This window comes from Sus scrofa, chromosome 8, assembly GCF_000003025.6.
Source record: "Sus scrofa isolate TJ Tabasco breed Duroc chromosome 8, Sscrofa11.1, whole genome shotgun sequence".
Lineage (NCBI taxonomy): Eukaryota > Metazoa > Chordata > Mammalia > Artiodactyla > Suidae > Sus > Sus scrofa.
Window position 1 is genome coordinate 50,596,794 of NC_010450.4, and position 15,994 is coordinate 50,612,787.

Below are 15,994 nucleotides of genomic sequence, written 5' to 3' on the forward strand. Positions count from 1 at the left end.
CTGAATGTACTGTCATTTAAGCATCTTGTTGGGTTTTTTTTTTTTTTTTTTTGCTGCACTCCAGGCATGTGGAAGTTCCTGGGCCAGGGATTGAAGGCACAGGGACACAACAGCTGTAACCAGAACCACAGCAGTGACAATGCTGGATCCCTAATCCACTGAGCCACCAGGGAATGCCCTCATTTAACTACCTTATGATAAAGCTTATGGTTGAAGAGGTTACTCATTATTTCATTTGTGAAGTTTATTTTTTAAATTAAGGTAAGTACTTTTTTTTTGGACATAATGCTATTGTGCACTTAATATACTATTTTATGTATAAACAAAAATTTTATATGCATTGGGACACACACACACAAAATCTGTGTGACTGCTTTATTGTGACATTCACTTTATTACAGGAGTCTAGAACCAAAGCATAATATTTCTGAGTTCTGCTTGTAAAAGACATACATCTCAGATGATAACTTAATCCAAAGATAAATTAAACTGGAAAGAGAAATAGTACCAGAGGTAGAGGCAGAGGATTGTCTCCCTATTATAGAGATGTGTGGATGCTGGATTTCTGGGAATAAGGCATGACTTGGAAATCCAAGATTATTATACTAACACTCATAAAAAGGATAAAATATGTGCAGCTGATTTTGATGGTCTCAAGTCAGGTCATGGTGATGAGACTCTTGGTGTAGGGGGAAGACATAGGAGTGAAATCATCCAGTTTTGTGTCTTTTTCTTTACTCTCCTTGGCAGAGGAGAAGAAAACAGGAACACCTGAGAGATACACCACTCATATTGTTACAGGAGGCAGATAGCTATAGGTATGAGCATAGAAGAGGGACACAGGGGGCTAAATGTCAGGAAACCACACGTCATGCAAATACAGGGGTCCATGGGCAGACAAAGCCAAGCAGGAACCTCCAGAATGATAGGAAACTACACATTTTAGGGGTGATATTGTCCTGGAAGCAGACAAAGAAAGGAGGAAAAGGGCACAAATCTCTAGGGTTTCCCATGTAACCTGTTGCTCATTATGTCCTCATTATAATAAAATTATAATAAACTTAGTTATGCTTAAGAAGTACCCAATGCACCAATACCATGACACTTCTGATCAAAGTTAATAAGGACAAAACTCTCTCTGTGTTGGAATGAAAATTAAGGACTACAACCCCCAAGCCCCTCCTTCTCAGTGAATATCCCGCCCATGCAATTGGATGCTCCTTATAACCAGAGCCAGAGAAATGCAGGGCAGCTGCTCATGTCTCTGCCAGCCTCTCTTTAAGAGGTTTATTTCTCATTTAAGTAAATTCTCACTTTTTCTTCTCAATTTCCATCTCGTTTCTGAATTCTTTCTGGGAGAAGTGAAGAACCTAACCTTCGGGAACAATATGTTCAAATAATCCAAGCTCTTCTTCATCCTTGGCAAAGTAATTTTCTCAAACTAATCATGACCCTGTCAGATCTGAGTGGTCTTAGTAGAGTCCTCTATACTAAAGAAAGTCCATCACATTTGGGGAGTTCAAGGGTGGGAGTTATATTCACGTCTTTACTTGGTAAATGTATGTATTACATCAAAGCCTGAAGCTCAGAAAATAAGTACACTCCTTCAGTAGGACTGAAATGACCCTTTGGGGCTCCTGGGCATGGAAGACTTTCTGTATCCTTGATTTCTTGTGTTTAGGGAATAAGCTTCAATCTCCAGGACAGAGTTCCAAAGGACAGGTTCAAACAGTTGCTGATCAGGGAAGGGTGGGGATGCAGAGACAAGGGGGGGGGCAGTCAAGAAACAATAGTACAGCCTTAGGGCAAGGTCCTGGTTCTACCTCAAGGGATACACATAACAGTATCTTTGAGACTTTCTGCAGAACTAAAACCCCCAACAGATAGAAAATGTTAACATCTTGATGAAGCATTTTTCATTGCAGAAAGAAGGTCACAGTTTGATAACCTGAGAACTCCAGATGCCCGTCAGGTGAACTCCTGAAGGTAGATTAAAAGAACCTAAACCCTGCACATACCCTGATCTTTATCAGCAACCCAGCCCTTGAACCATTGCTATAAAACTCCCCACCCAAACCTCTTGGGTGGGACACACAGTTTTTGAAAGCATGAGCTCACTGTGGCCCCCTTTGCCTGCAAAGCAATAAAGCTCTTGTTTTCTCCTTCACCCAAAACTCTGTCTCTGAGATTCAATTTGGCTTCAGTGCACAGGGCTGTTTCAGCCACAGTGCCACACATCTCCAGGGATTGGCTTTAAGATGCTGCCACAACAGTGTAGGTTGGCTCCTTTGTTATTTAGTTTTTCAGACAAATTTCTGTCTATTTTCTTGCTTCCCTTCTCACTCTCTCCCTCCTCCATCCCCATTCTTTCCCTTTCTTTGCAACTACCATGTGCCAAGAACTGTGCTAGGGGCTGGAGATAAATCAGTAAAAAGGACAGGGTCTCTGCCCTCATGTATTTAATAATAAAGAAAGGATAAGTGGGAGCATGTAATCAATCAAATAAACAAGATAATTTTAGACTATCAACAATGCTTAAAAAATAAGGCGAAAAGACAGTAAATAATTATAATACAAATTATAATTATTTAATCATACATAACTGAAGCTATCCTGTAATAGGTGTATTACAAGAAAAGAATTAATGAAAATAATTGCATATTCTAAGTTCTTTTTTTAGATTTTATAACATGCCTAACACATCAGAAAACCTGTAAAAATCACCTAGGCCAACATTAATTTTGAAAGACTAGCTGAAGAGATAACATTATGAAACTACTGGTGGGAAGAAAAATATTTTTAAGGCCTTCTATATGGCTCACTGACTGTCAACATTTAAGGTGCTTTGACATTCCAAAGGAAAGATGCTACCAATATGTTTACAGTTTTCAAAAAGCTGAATTTTCATTTTCAAGTTGTCTTAGGCATATCATGAAGAGCCTTATAGGGACAAAAAAAAAAAAAAAAGAATTTTTGAAACTCGTTACTAAGGTTTCCAGATACATTTGAAATTCCTGTATCTTAATTGCAGCCCTGAGACGCACCAAAACTAACAATGACAAGCCTTCCCTTTCTCTGTTAAGTGCTAATTGTTGCTGTTATTATTATTTGGAAGTCTTTAGCACTTGAATTACCCAGTACTACTAGGATCTATCAAATGGCATTGCTATTCTAAGTCAAACACCTGCCTTGCACTGTCTTATTTTGTACACCTGCTATGTTTATGTGGTTTTTAAATGTTGAACTGGATTAATTACCATGGCACTCCCTGAAATTCCTCACTTACCTCCTTCTCTATCCACACAAGTGTTTATTTATTTGCATTTAGTTTGTTCCCAATAAATAGCTTTTTATCTATGAAGCAAATCAGTTCTTACCAATCTCATTGTGAATAAGTCCTTGACTAGCCACCAGAACCCTTTTAAAAAAACCCTTAAAATTGTAATAGGCTTTATCAACTCAAAACAAAGATTAACCATCCATTCCCTATGTAACAGTTCTAATAATTTTAAAGAACACTGATATGTACAAAGTCTGCAAAGACATCACCATGCTCATCCTGTTAGCTTAAAAATATCTAGTCTTATTTATTCTTGCTTTTTTATTTAATCTGGTAAATGTAGTCACATATGGTAGTCACTGAGCAAATAGCTTTTTAAGTCAAGTATATATAACATAATAATCTAAATCCTGAGAACAAGTAGTACTTTTTATTATTTTAATAAAAGGTTGTTATGCACACACATTAGGGAAATATTTCATTCTAATATGCATTCCTAATGTGAATCAGCTTATTAAGATGACAGAATCTAAATGAAGAAAAAGCTAAATCAATATACCCAATCCAGCTGCTTATTTAAACTCAGAATCACAAGGGAATGACTTTTGCTTACTTAAATTCCACGTGTGAGTATTTTATGAAATGGGGAGAAGGCTGTGGAACACATTTTCCAAGCTCTTAGCACCATTTCGCTTCAAGAATCTTACGTTGGTGGCTCTTAAATTCAACAAGGAGAATTTTAGGCTGAGGTGGTTTTCATGCCCTGGCACATATAAGCCAACCATCACCTAAGTCTCTAAATGCCTCAAGGTTATGAAATCAAAACCTAAGTACAGTCAATAACAAAGGGCAATAGTTTCTCTACTTTGCCTCCACCTTCTCTCTGTAAATGTTTTCCCTAGCCGCAGTCGGTCCGCAGAGTGATTCTAACCACTTCTGGCTTTGCACTGCCAGATTTGAATTGGTATTTGCTCAAATAAACTCTTAAAAATGTTAAAATGCTTCAGTTTATCTTTTAACATTGCTAATAAACACAAGGGTGCCATCCTGCTGAGTGAAGTCTCCTTGTGTATCCCTCTATCTCACCCTGAGGCATACATAGATGGGACCACGATGCAAGAAATAGCTGTCCTTTCTCTAAGGGATAATTTGTCCAAATTCCCTTGTGCTACATACTCTGGTTTACCTCTGTGACCCTACGAAACTCAGGTCTTCCCACATTGCTGTGTATGCACAGTTCCCAATCTGACCCAATCTCCCTTCTTTTCCAACTCAAACCTATTATAGTGCCCCCTGAAAATCTTGCCTTCCAATCAGAAAATTATCTTTTGCCTTCTCTTTCTTATGAAAACTTGTTTTTCACCATACTGACTTTAAGAAAGTCTGGCTGCCCCTTAAGAAAACCATTTTCCATTAATTTGAAAAATGGGAGGCTAATTTTTCTCTCAAAGTGTTCTACCTCAATGGAAGGAAGATGGTTGATAAGTAATTCCCTATTGGCACTTCTGGATTATTTACTCTTCCCAAACCAGTTTTTAATTAAGCAAGCAGGTAGGTAAGAAGGTAGATAGATAGATGGATAGATAGATAAACAGATGATAGAAATTACTCCTTTGAATGTATTTATGCCTGGGTCACTATGCTGTACAGCAGAAACTGACACAACACTTTAAATCACCTATACTCTGATTAAAAAAAAAAAAAAGTCATCAGAGCAAATAGCTCCCAGCCCTTTTCAGAACTATAAAAAAAATGTATATTAAGATGAAAGCTAGGAAACCAGTTTGGACACTGTAAGCTAATTTGAGAAGGCATTTCTTGTGCTGTTCCTTCAAAGGAACAGTGGAAATTGGCAAAACATTGTAAATCAACTATACTTTAATTTAAAAAAATCCAGAAATTTGCCACAAAAGAATTATTTATTTGAATACGAGGGCATTCAGCTACATAATTCTTTCCTATTCTTTCCCCATAATTCACAAATGGATTTACCTCCTGATTCACATATTTCTGTCCACCTTAACCCTTCATCAGTATCCCCAGCATCTTCAAAATTCATATGAATAAACCACCTGGAAGTTTTCTGCACTTCTTTTCATAACACAGGATCATTCACATTCTCCCTTCTAATAACCTTACCCTGCATGCAAGCCTGCCAAGAGGAACATGTTCACACCTTAGGTTACTTCAACCTGAAATCTTTATTCCAAGCATTACAGGTCTGTTTTAGGAATAACATATGTTCTTCAAAACATAAATGCATTACCATGTAGCCAAGCACCTGACCACACTAGTCACATACACAACACTTTGGGGGAGAAACCCAGTTTGTGATCGTCTTCAGATAAAGACTCTTTATATATGTAAAGGCATTTGTAGTGAGCTCTTATCCTATGAGACATTGAATATTAAGCCAGTTTGGGGCAGCTGGTACAAGGAAGCAAACATTACTGAGGCGCAGATTTCACCATAGACTTTCTTAAGAAGCCAGTTTAGGAGAAGCAAGAGAGAGGTTTAGATCATAGTGATGACCCTCAGACACTCGTGCAGATGTGGGGGCAGAGCTAAGAGGGAACTCCAAACCAGCAGGATTCAGGCTTCATCAGCCTGGTCCTCAGGAAGAGCCAGAACATCTGGTTTCATCTTTAGTCCACAGCACTGGTTACTGGCTGAGATGCCTCAATTCTACAACCTCATTCTGAATAGGATCTGGGCGATATAGGGCAGATTTAAGAAGAGATAGAAGGACACCAGAACAAAACAAATGAAACATCCATTTACAAAAAATGTCCATTGCTCAATAAAAAGAGGATAGATATTAAAAAAAATGCTCAAAGATACTTTAAATGTGATTGAAATATTATCTTTATCAGACAGTAATTCAGACACTTATATGGGAGAAGAGACAAGTATAATATGTTCTATTCCAGTAAAAAAAATAAATTCCGTAGATTCCCTACTCTCTCCTATCATCCATCTCCGTATCCTTTGGAGAGGCAAAAGTCCTCACCAAGCAGTGAAAACACACCTAATACACACACACCTGGGGAAAGAGAGAGATGTGGAAATTCACCTGGCTCTGAGGTCAGGAAAAATATGGCTGAAGACAGAGGATAGGAATGTCCTCTAGTCTCAGGGACTGATATATCACCCCCCCCAACCCAAGCAAAGAATGTGCTAGGTATTGGTTTTTGATGTTGGTGTTATTATAGTCTGTAACTTGTGAAGAGTTTTAGAAAAGGGTAGATGTTGGCAAGTATTAAAAGTGGTGTATTTGGTTATACACATTTTTGAGGACAATCTAAAACAGAACAATAGTGTTTTGCATGATGAGGAATTTGGAGCCTCAGGGAAAGTTAAATTGAAATTGAAAGATACTGCTTCTGAGGTCAAAATGCAAGGCAGGCTCTTGAAGAGCGCAAAGAAAGGAAAAAGGGTATGGAATGCTTCATCTAAACTGGATTTCAACCTGTGTTTTGTGTGCTATGTGACATAAACCTATCCTCTACCTCCCTTAAACATATTCATTGAACCAAGTCCACAGATGCTTTTTGCAAATGGATTGCATGTGTAGAATATAGTCATTTAAAGCATACCATTACTTTCACAACACAACTATATTCAGAGCATTGCTTTCAATTCTTTCTTTCTTTCTTTTTTCTTTTCTTTTTAGAGCTACCCCCACAGCATATGGAAGTTCCCAGGCTAGGGGTCAGATTGGAACTGTAGCTGCTGGCCTACAAGACAGCCACAGCAACTTGGGATCCAAGTTGCATCTGTCACCTACACCACAGCTCACACAATGTCAGATCCTTAATCCACTGAGCAAGGGCAGGGATTGAACACATGTCCTCATGGATACTAGTTGGATTTGTTTCCTCTTTGCCACAAGAGGAACTCCCTCAATTGTTTCTTATAACGTGGTTTTATGGGTGAGAAAAAAACTGCGTGAAACTAGGTACTTGAACTTTTGACAGGTAGACATATTTTAGTATAATATATATCAGCATCTCAAAATAAAATATATGTGATGTGTATTTTAAATTCATTTAAAATTTTTGCCACACCCATGGCATGTGCAGTCTCCTGGGCCAGGGATCAAACTCTCCCCACAGCAGTGACCCCAGCCACAACACTGACAATGCCAGGTCTTTAACCTGTGGAGCTCAGTTCAATTTAACATCATATCTGTAAAGGCATGGGTGCTACATACTCTGGGGAAAATGCCAACATCACAGTGTTTGCAGGATGATGATTTGTGCTTGTCTCTAGCCCAACACTCAGGATTTGACAACATTTGTGCTAGCTCCATGAGTTAAGGAGATAAGGTCTTCAAATGAGATGAGCAAAATAAAAAAATCCATTTCTTTTTTTTTTTTTTTTTTTTTTTTTTAGTTTCTTAGAATAACCATAACTATTTTTCTTCTTTGGCAAGAAACTTTTTTTCATTACAAAGATGGATATTCAAACTTTTTGCATATTTAATAATGTGTATATAGAATTTCTGGGCTATAATGACTGAACTAATGCTGTTTGATTTTTAACAACTGTAAATGTTAAAAAGTGCCAGGGGGAGTTCCCGTCGTGGCGCAGTGGTTAATGAATCCGACTAGGAACCATGAGGTTGCGGGTTCGGTCCCTGCCCTTGCTCAGTGGGTTAACGATCCGGCGTTGCCGTGAGCTGTGGTGTAGGTTGCAGACGCGGCTCGGATCCCGCGTTGCTGTGGCTCTGGCGTAGGCCGGCGGCTACAGCTCCGATTCAACCCCTAGCCTGGGAACCTCCATATGCCACGGGAGCGGCCCAAGAAATAGCAACAATAACAACAACAACAACAAAAAAGACAAAAGACCAAAAAAAAAAAAAAAAAAAGTGCCAGGGATGAGCTGGTTGGAAATATTTATGAGCTTCTCACCCACTAACTCAAGCATGTGTGCCTCTTTATTTCCATTATCTTCCACAGTGCCCACAGGAAAGTTAGATTTGAGAATATGAATAGAGCTAACAATTACAACATGTTTTCTATGTGCTAGTCATATTTTTAAGAAGCCTATATATTCTAAATCATATTAATATTACAGCCAATTTACATATCAGGTATTACTATCATCACCAATATGTAGAAAGGGAAACTGAAACACTTTAAGTAACTTGCCAAAGTCTGCACAGGTAGTAAGTAGTGGAGATAGGACTTGGACCCAGGTTCTGTAACCAAAGTTCTTAACCACTGTGCTACAATCATAAAAAAAATCATTTTTGAAAAAAATTCTAGGGTTTAATCAGGGTAAGGCCATCTATTCTTTACTATTTAAAGTATTCTCCTTTGATTATTTGAAATGCATATCCCATTTTAATCTTTGTTGACTTCTTCAGTTATTATCTGTTTTAACTTTTCCAGACCCTTAATTGTCAAGACCAAATCTACCAGTGTTCTAACATCAATTTTATTAACTTCATAAAACACAAGTCTTTTGGAAGTTCAAAATTTCACTTTGTTATACATTTTAATTTTAATTTAATTTTTTTTTTTGGTCTTTTTGTTTTGTTTAAGGGCTGCACCCTCAGCATATGGAGGTTTCCAGGCTGGGTCCAGTTGGAGCTGTAGCGGCTGGAGTATGCCACAGCCACAGCAACGTGAGATCCAAGCCACATCTGTGACCTACATCACAGCTCATGGCAGCACCAGATCCTTAACCCACTGAGCAAAGCCAGGGATCGAACCCGCATCCTCATGGATCCTAATAGGGTTCGTTAACAATTGAGCCACAAAGGGAACTCTCTAAATTTACATTTTTAGTTGGATATTTTCAACATGCAGAATCCAGCCTCAGATTAAAAGACTAAGAGTGTGGTTATCAACATTCATGTCAAGCTGGAGTGGTGAAAAGATGGATTAAATGAGATCTGTGCCTATAACTTCTTAGTTCATTTTAGAAAATACTTTCTTGCTATGACAAGTTAACTATGATGGTAGAGATCTGACCCCTTTTATTTATTGCTTTTTATTATGTCTTTCTTCTCTCAACTAAAAAGACCTTTGGTTCTAATTTACTTCAAAATCTGCAAGAGAAACTCTAGAATATATATTTATAATGTGCAGTAAGAATAGAATGGGTACAGCCAGCTTTCATTGCTGCATTTATAAAACTTCAGAGCCAAATTATGTTCTTTAATTTTTACTTGTCACTGGCAATATCTTAGTGTTAAATTTTATATTTCTGCTAGTAATAACTTATTAATGGACATCATTAAGATCCTTTCCCTTTTTACTCTTTTAATTTAAATTATTTTAAAATTTGATATTAAATAATGATATTATATGCTTCCAAGTTGATTATTAAAGGCAGATGTATCACTGGCTATACTATTTTGCATACAAGTTCTTAAAAAGTATCCGTAGCTGAAAAACACATAAGTCAAAAATAGTATTTGCACTATAAATAGTTAGAACTGTATTACGTCTTCTCCAAAGTACCTGTTACAACCTTCTGCGTTTTTCATAGTTGATTGATAACAGAGGAGATGCTAAACATTTCTATGATATAAGGCTGAAGGAAGGGCTGACTAATATTGGATGCATGTAGAAGGAGAAAGTAAACCTGATCCTTTCTTGCATCTACCTCATGATGGCCAACATCTAAGTGGGATTCTGAAGACTAGTTCTTCTCTATTCTTGCATCATAACTTTTAGACAAATTGGAAGGGTTACTTTTCAGTAAACGTAAGTCCAAATCAAAGGTAACAGAGAAAACTAAACTTTGAGCGGATGACCTTATGATGAGCTGTGTCCTCCCAAAAGATATTTTATGCTTTATTGCTGAGAACTTCAGAAGTTAGCATTTTTTTTTTTTTTTTTTTTTTTTAGAAATAGGGTCATCAAAGATGCAATTAGATAATGTGAGATGAGGTAGGGTTGACCTTTAATTCAAAATGACTGGTGTACTTTGAAGAAGAGCCAACATGACGTGAACACAAATACACAGAGAGAAACTATGTGAATGAAGGGGCAGAGGCTGGAATGCAGATTCCGCAAACCAAGGAATTCCTGATACTACTAAAGCTGAGAGAGGCAAGATAGGACCCTTGCCCAAGAGTCTTGTGGGGAAGCATGGCCCTGCCAACACCTTGGTCTCCGACGCTGAGGCTCCAGAACACAGAGAGAGGTTGTTTCAGCCCCCGGTTTGTGGTATTTTGTTATGGCCACAGTAGGAAACTAATATAAACAAAGATGTAGCAGAAACTTGAAACAGGTATAGGTGAGAGCTGTCAATACCATTTGTTAGTAATTAGCAATTTTCTCTTTGGGCTCAGAAGTGGATCATATCATAACAACTAGATGTGGTCAGATCACATGCCATACCCAATCATTGTTACAGTAGTGTAGACATGTTAGTAAAAACTAAAAATATTACACAAATAAAAAAGTAAGAGATGAAACCAAAAACATAATATATTTGAATATGTCAGATCATATATCATGTCACATAGATCAAGGTGACATGTTTAATTCTAAATTAATTTTAGTTGAATTACCTAGTCATATCTTATTATTACTAAACATATAAAATCCTAAAGAGTTTACTTCTTGAAAAATAAATTATGAGGTGTATAACAACATAGTTATCTTAATTAAAATTTTCTAATTTTACACTAAAATTCCAGAGTATCATTCCTCAAATCCAAGTGCCTGGGACTTAGTAAATAATAAGTGTAGGTTGAATTAAATAAGATAATGGGAGTTCCTGTCATGGCTCAGTGGTTAACGAATCCAACTAGGAACCAGAGGTTGCGGGTTCGATTCCTGGCCTGGCTCAGTGGCTTAGGGATCCAGTGTTGCCGTGAGCTGTGGTGTAGGTTGCAGACGTGGCTCAGATCCCTGTGTTGCTATGGCTGTGGCGTAGGCTGGCAGCTACAGCTCTGATAAGACCCCTAGACTGGGAACTTCCATATGCTGCAGGTGCGGCCCAAGAAATGGCAAAAAAACAAACAAACAAACAAAAAAAGATAATGAAAATGATGTATACTTTAAGTAACTGCAATGACAAGTCAATTTCCTCACAAGGTCATTTTGATATGAGATCTCTACACTAAATTACACTATCCCAAATTTTGAAATGCTTGTATAAACAGACCAATATTCCACAATGTTGGATTTGAAAAATAAGCCATAAAACTAATCATAAAAGATGAATGGCATGATATTGTAGAAATAAACTTTTAAATTTTATTTGAAAACTATAAGCACAGCAGCAAAATCCTTAAAATCCACTACAGGAATTATTAAGGAGTCAGCAGAATTCCTCAGGGCTATGACTATTGTCCTAGTCACCCTAGATTGGCTTATCTTCATTGCCCCCTAAACCTATATATATTTTTTTGGGGGGGAGGAATCTTATGCCCTTATTTTATGTTTCCACTACTACCCAAAACTAGTTTAGTATATAGATGTTCCTAGGACACAGACTGAACTCGCGCCACAGCAGTGACAACACTGGATTCTTAACCCATACGCCACCAAGGAACTCACGAAAATTAGTTTAGGTTCTTAAATCTGAATGTTAGAATTTCCTTCACAGTAGGCTCTCTCAGTAACACACACATAAAATATTTCTATTTTTTTCCAAAATGGCTCATATAAAGACTTTTTTAAATTAAAATCTTCTCTTTAATAACAAGTTTTCCACATGTATCATGTTGGTAACAATTTTCAAAGAAATGAAGTTTAATAGTGAGGACATAGGATTAAACCAGATTTAATATATTGTATTAATAACACACTGATCTTTGATTATTGAAAATGTACTGGAATATGTCAGTAATTTAATATCTACTTAAATCATTTATTTACATTGTGATATTCAATTGCTGTTCAATAATATCCTTGAATACTGATGAACAAGCTTCTACTGATTGATAGAAAATCAAGCATTACAAAAGCTCCAGAATATATCTGGAGAACTTTTATAAATTCTATAGGAATAGAGAACCAGCAATTCTGTTATGCATTGAAGGTGTAGAAATATGTCAAAAGAAGATAGCTCTTAAACTGCACAATATCATGTAAATGTTACTGCTGATAGAGTAGTCAAATTTTTCTCTTAAAAATATTTCATACTTACAGTTATTTGGCCTATAGTCAAATAATATGGATAGAACATACATTTTATTAATATAGAATAAATTTACACAGATATAAGTATATTGTATATCTATATGTAAATAAGCATGCTAGTTTAAACATTAATCATACCTGTGTTAGTTCATTAATATCTACAAGTCCGTTACTGTCAGCATCAAAATATTTAAACAGTTCATCCACCAGCAACTTCTTCCGAAATATATCATCACCGTTAGGGTTTTCATTGTTGTGTGTTATATATTTTTGATTTTGTAAATCTAAAAGCATGCTTTTCATCTTGCTGTATTCAGTGGCCTTGCAGTTATCTCCTGTAAAAAAAGAACTAAATTATTTTCAAAGTAATATTTTTGAAAAGAAATCATTTATTTGATTAATGTTAAATACGATATCTAGTAGATAACACATGTTGCACAAAATTTTTTATGTTTTTTACATTGTATACATTATTACTTGTATAAGGAATAAAGAACAGGCTATTTACATAAGGGGATAGAAAATTATCATTGGTATCATATCATTGGTTTCTCTCTATGTGAAAGTCATTGGTTCCATGATGGACATAGAAAAACAGGATAGCTTCAATTGGCACCAATGTTCAAATATTTTATTTTAGTTTAAAACCTCACCATTTATCTCTATGTTGATAATTTCACAGGTTTTAAATGTGAGGTTCAGGAAGATGAAATGATTTGGCCAAGCAAAGGGTTACATTGTGCTGGATTTTGCACTTAAACTCATGTATGGTTGGCTCCAAAATAGTATAGCAAGTTTTTAATTGGAAGGTTTTTGTTTGTTTGTTTGTTTTTACATTTGGATTTTTTTTTGAAGAATTTGTGTATGTGTGTTTATTTATATTTTTTTCTTGATTCTATTTTTAATGATGAAAAGTTCATATCTGTATTCTTCCAAAAGTCTTTACTTATTTTCCCCTTTGAGAGCACTTGGTGTACAATATGATACATGTTCATGTTTTGTATCTTGAAGTTTTAATCTTGTAAATATCATTTCCAAAATTGAAGTATCAGCTTATTGAAGTAACAATGGATTATAGATTTTCAGTATCTCCTAAGTGCCAGAAAAATACCAGGCACTTCATAGTTCATGAAATTAATTGCTTGGCTTAATGTCTTTAAAAACTGCAATTGCTCAAATGTCTTGACATAATTATTTTACAAAAGATTTTCCTTACAAACAGTCCCCATACTGATGTCTTTATAAATAACACATTGATATGAAGTGTGTTTACTACTGATAGTAAATTTGATATAAAATATATTACAGAAAACACAGTGTTAGTGTAACTTATAAATGAAAAATTAAGCATTATATTAGCCAAGAATTTTTACAATATGTTTTTTAGGGAAAAAACCAACTTCAGAATTATGGCTCATTTTAAAAATTAAGCTATATGACAGCATTTACAAAGTTAAACAAGATTTCTAAAGATTTTTTAATATGTGTCTGAGAAGTATGGGCTTGAAAAACAATATTTGAAGCCGCATTCTCTTTCAAGACAAGATGGAAAATAATCTCTTTCAGGGAGATGAGAGACTGTCTTATTTTTCAAAGATAGTGAAATGACTACTGCTGTTGAGCAATTTTAGTCTTTAGCAATCCTGACAAGAACTTTTTTACAACAAAATGTAAACTTTGTGCTACAGCTTAAGTCAATTTTGCATTATTCTGTCCTTAGTAAAGAATAATAATATGTTTTCATCATTGCACAGAAATCACAGACAAAAGAGAGAAGTAATCAAGTCCAGAGGGATAGGCAGCAATTTTGGTGTCTGTGAAAGTTGCCTAAGAGGAGCCTTCGAATGCCTGTGTACATGTGTGCACATCAGGAAGAGGGAGAAGCTGTGATCAAAGAATGAGAAAAGGAGAACAGACCTTTCCAATAGCCCTCCCTGAGATTTCTGCATTTGTCCTTGGACCTGCCTGTTCTCTCCTTTGACCAATAGGGAGTAGGATGAAGCGTGGGGAGCAGACCTAGATTCAAGGCTGATAAGGTGATGAGAAGATGCAAAATAGGATTTAAATGATAAACGTTTTTAACCAATACATGAAATTTGGGGTAAGAAGATAGTATCTGGGTGGTTACAGTCTAATTTTGATCAAATCAAGTAACATAATCATCAGTATGCTCTCTATGAATACTTCCATTTCGCAAACCATAAATTTCCTGATAAGTACAGGAAATCCAAAGAAAACAAAGATAAAAGCATTACGGTTAAAGCATTCATAATCTATGGAAATGTACAATAATTGGTCATAAAATTTTGTAAAGTTTTGCATAATATACAGGTTAAAATTAAAAACCATCTCACAGATATGGAAAACAAATTCACAGTTACTAAAGGGGAATGAGTGGAGGAGTCAGGAGTTTGGGATTAACAGACACATACTATTATATACAAAATAGATAACCAATAAGGACCCACTATATAGCACAAGGAACTATATTCAATATTTTGTAATAACCTATAAAGGAAAGTAACCTGAAAAAGAATACATGTATTGGAGTTCCAATCATGGCTCAGTGGTTAACAATCCCAACTAGTATCCATGAGGACACAGGTTCAATCCCTGGCCTCTCCCAGTGGGTTAAGGATCCGGCATTGCCATGAGCTGTGCTGTAGGTTGCAGACATGGCTTGGATCCTGTGTTGCTGTGGCTGTGGTATATGCCAATAGATGCAGCTCAGATTGGGAACCTCCTAGCCTGGGAACCTCCATATTCCGTGGGTGCGATCCTAAAAAAGACAAAAGACAAAAAAAAAATGTAATATATGTAAATACGTAATATATATATTCTTTGTATAACTGAATCACTTTGCTGTACCCTGAAGCTAACACAATGTTGTAAATCAACAGTACTTGAATAAAAGAAAAAAACTTTATAGCTAAAAAAATTCTATTACAGATCTTTTTAGTAATAAATAGGTTCAGCTATTATCAATAATAGATAACATGTACTTCAGGCTCCCTATGGGCCAAAAATTTTATACATATTAAATCACTTAACTCTTACAACAATCTAAAAAGAAAGACTGTAGACTTAACACCATTTTACATGTGAAGAACTAAGTCGCAGGGAGATTAAATGACTTGTTCAAAATTACAGAGCTAGAAAGGAGAACAGCAAATTTTTTACATCCAGGCAATATCTCTCTTTTAGCATACATTCTCTACTTTTCTCATCTTCAGAACTGAGTTTAAAACCAAACAATACATGGATTCGGCAAATTCATCCAAGAATTAATTTAAAATGAAAGACAAACATAATAATAAACTCCAGGCCATATCACTGCTTAAATGACAGGTAGAGAAAGAAGAACTTCCAAAAGGAAAGAAAAAAAGGGGACTATCTAACAAAAAGCAGGAAAATTATAAGAAAGTACTGAAGAGGGAGCTAAAGAGAAAAGAACTTTTCAAGAAAGAGGGTGTGATGAAATGTTGAATGTTTCAGAGTAAAAGTAAGATAAGAAATAGGATATGACCGTTAGATTCCTTAAGTTGGAGGTGATTAGTGATTTTAAGGGAAATTTTAGTGAATACATGGAGAATTCCTCTTCCAT

General features: G+C 35.9%; 1 protein-coding gene across 4 annotated transcripts in view; it reads right to left on the bottom strand.

The window, feature by feature from the left end:
- The window catches only part of FSTL5 (follistatin like 5), a 788,662-nt gene that overhangs the window by 332,522 nt on the left and 440,146 nt on the right, over positions 1-15,994 (bottom strand). For all 4 annotated transcript variants that reach the window (XM_021101310.1, XM_021101309.1, XM_021101308.1 and 1 more), the window contains exon 5: positions 12,529-12,725. In XM_021101310.1, the coding sequence (XP_020956969.1) occupies positions 12,529-12,725 (197 nt within the window). The remainder of the gene's footprint in view (positions 1-12,528; positions 12,726-15,994) is intronic.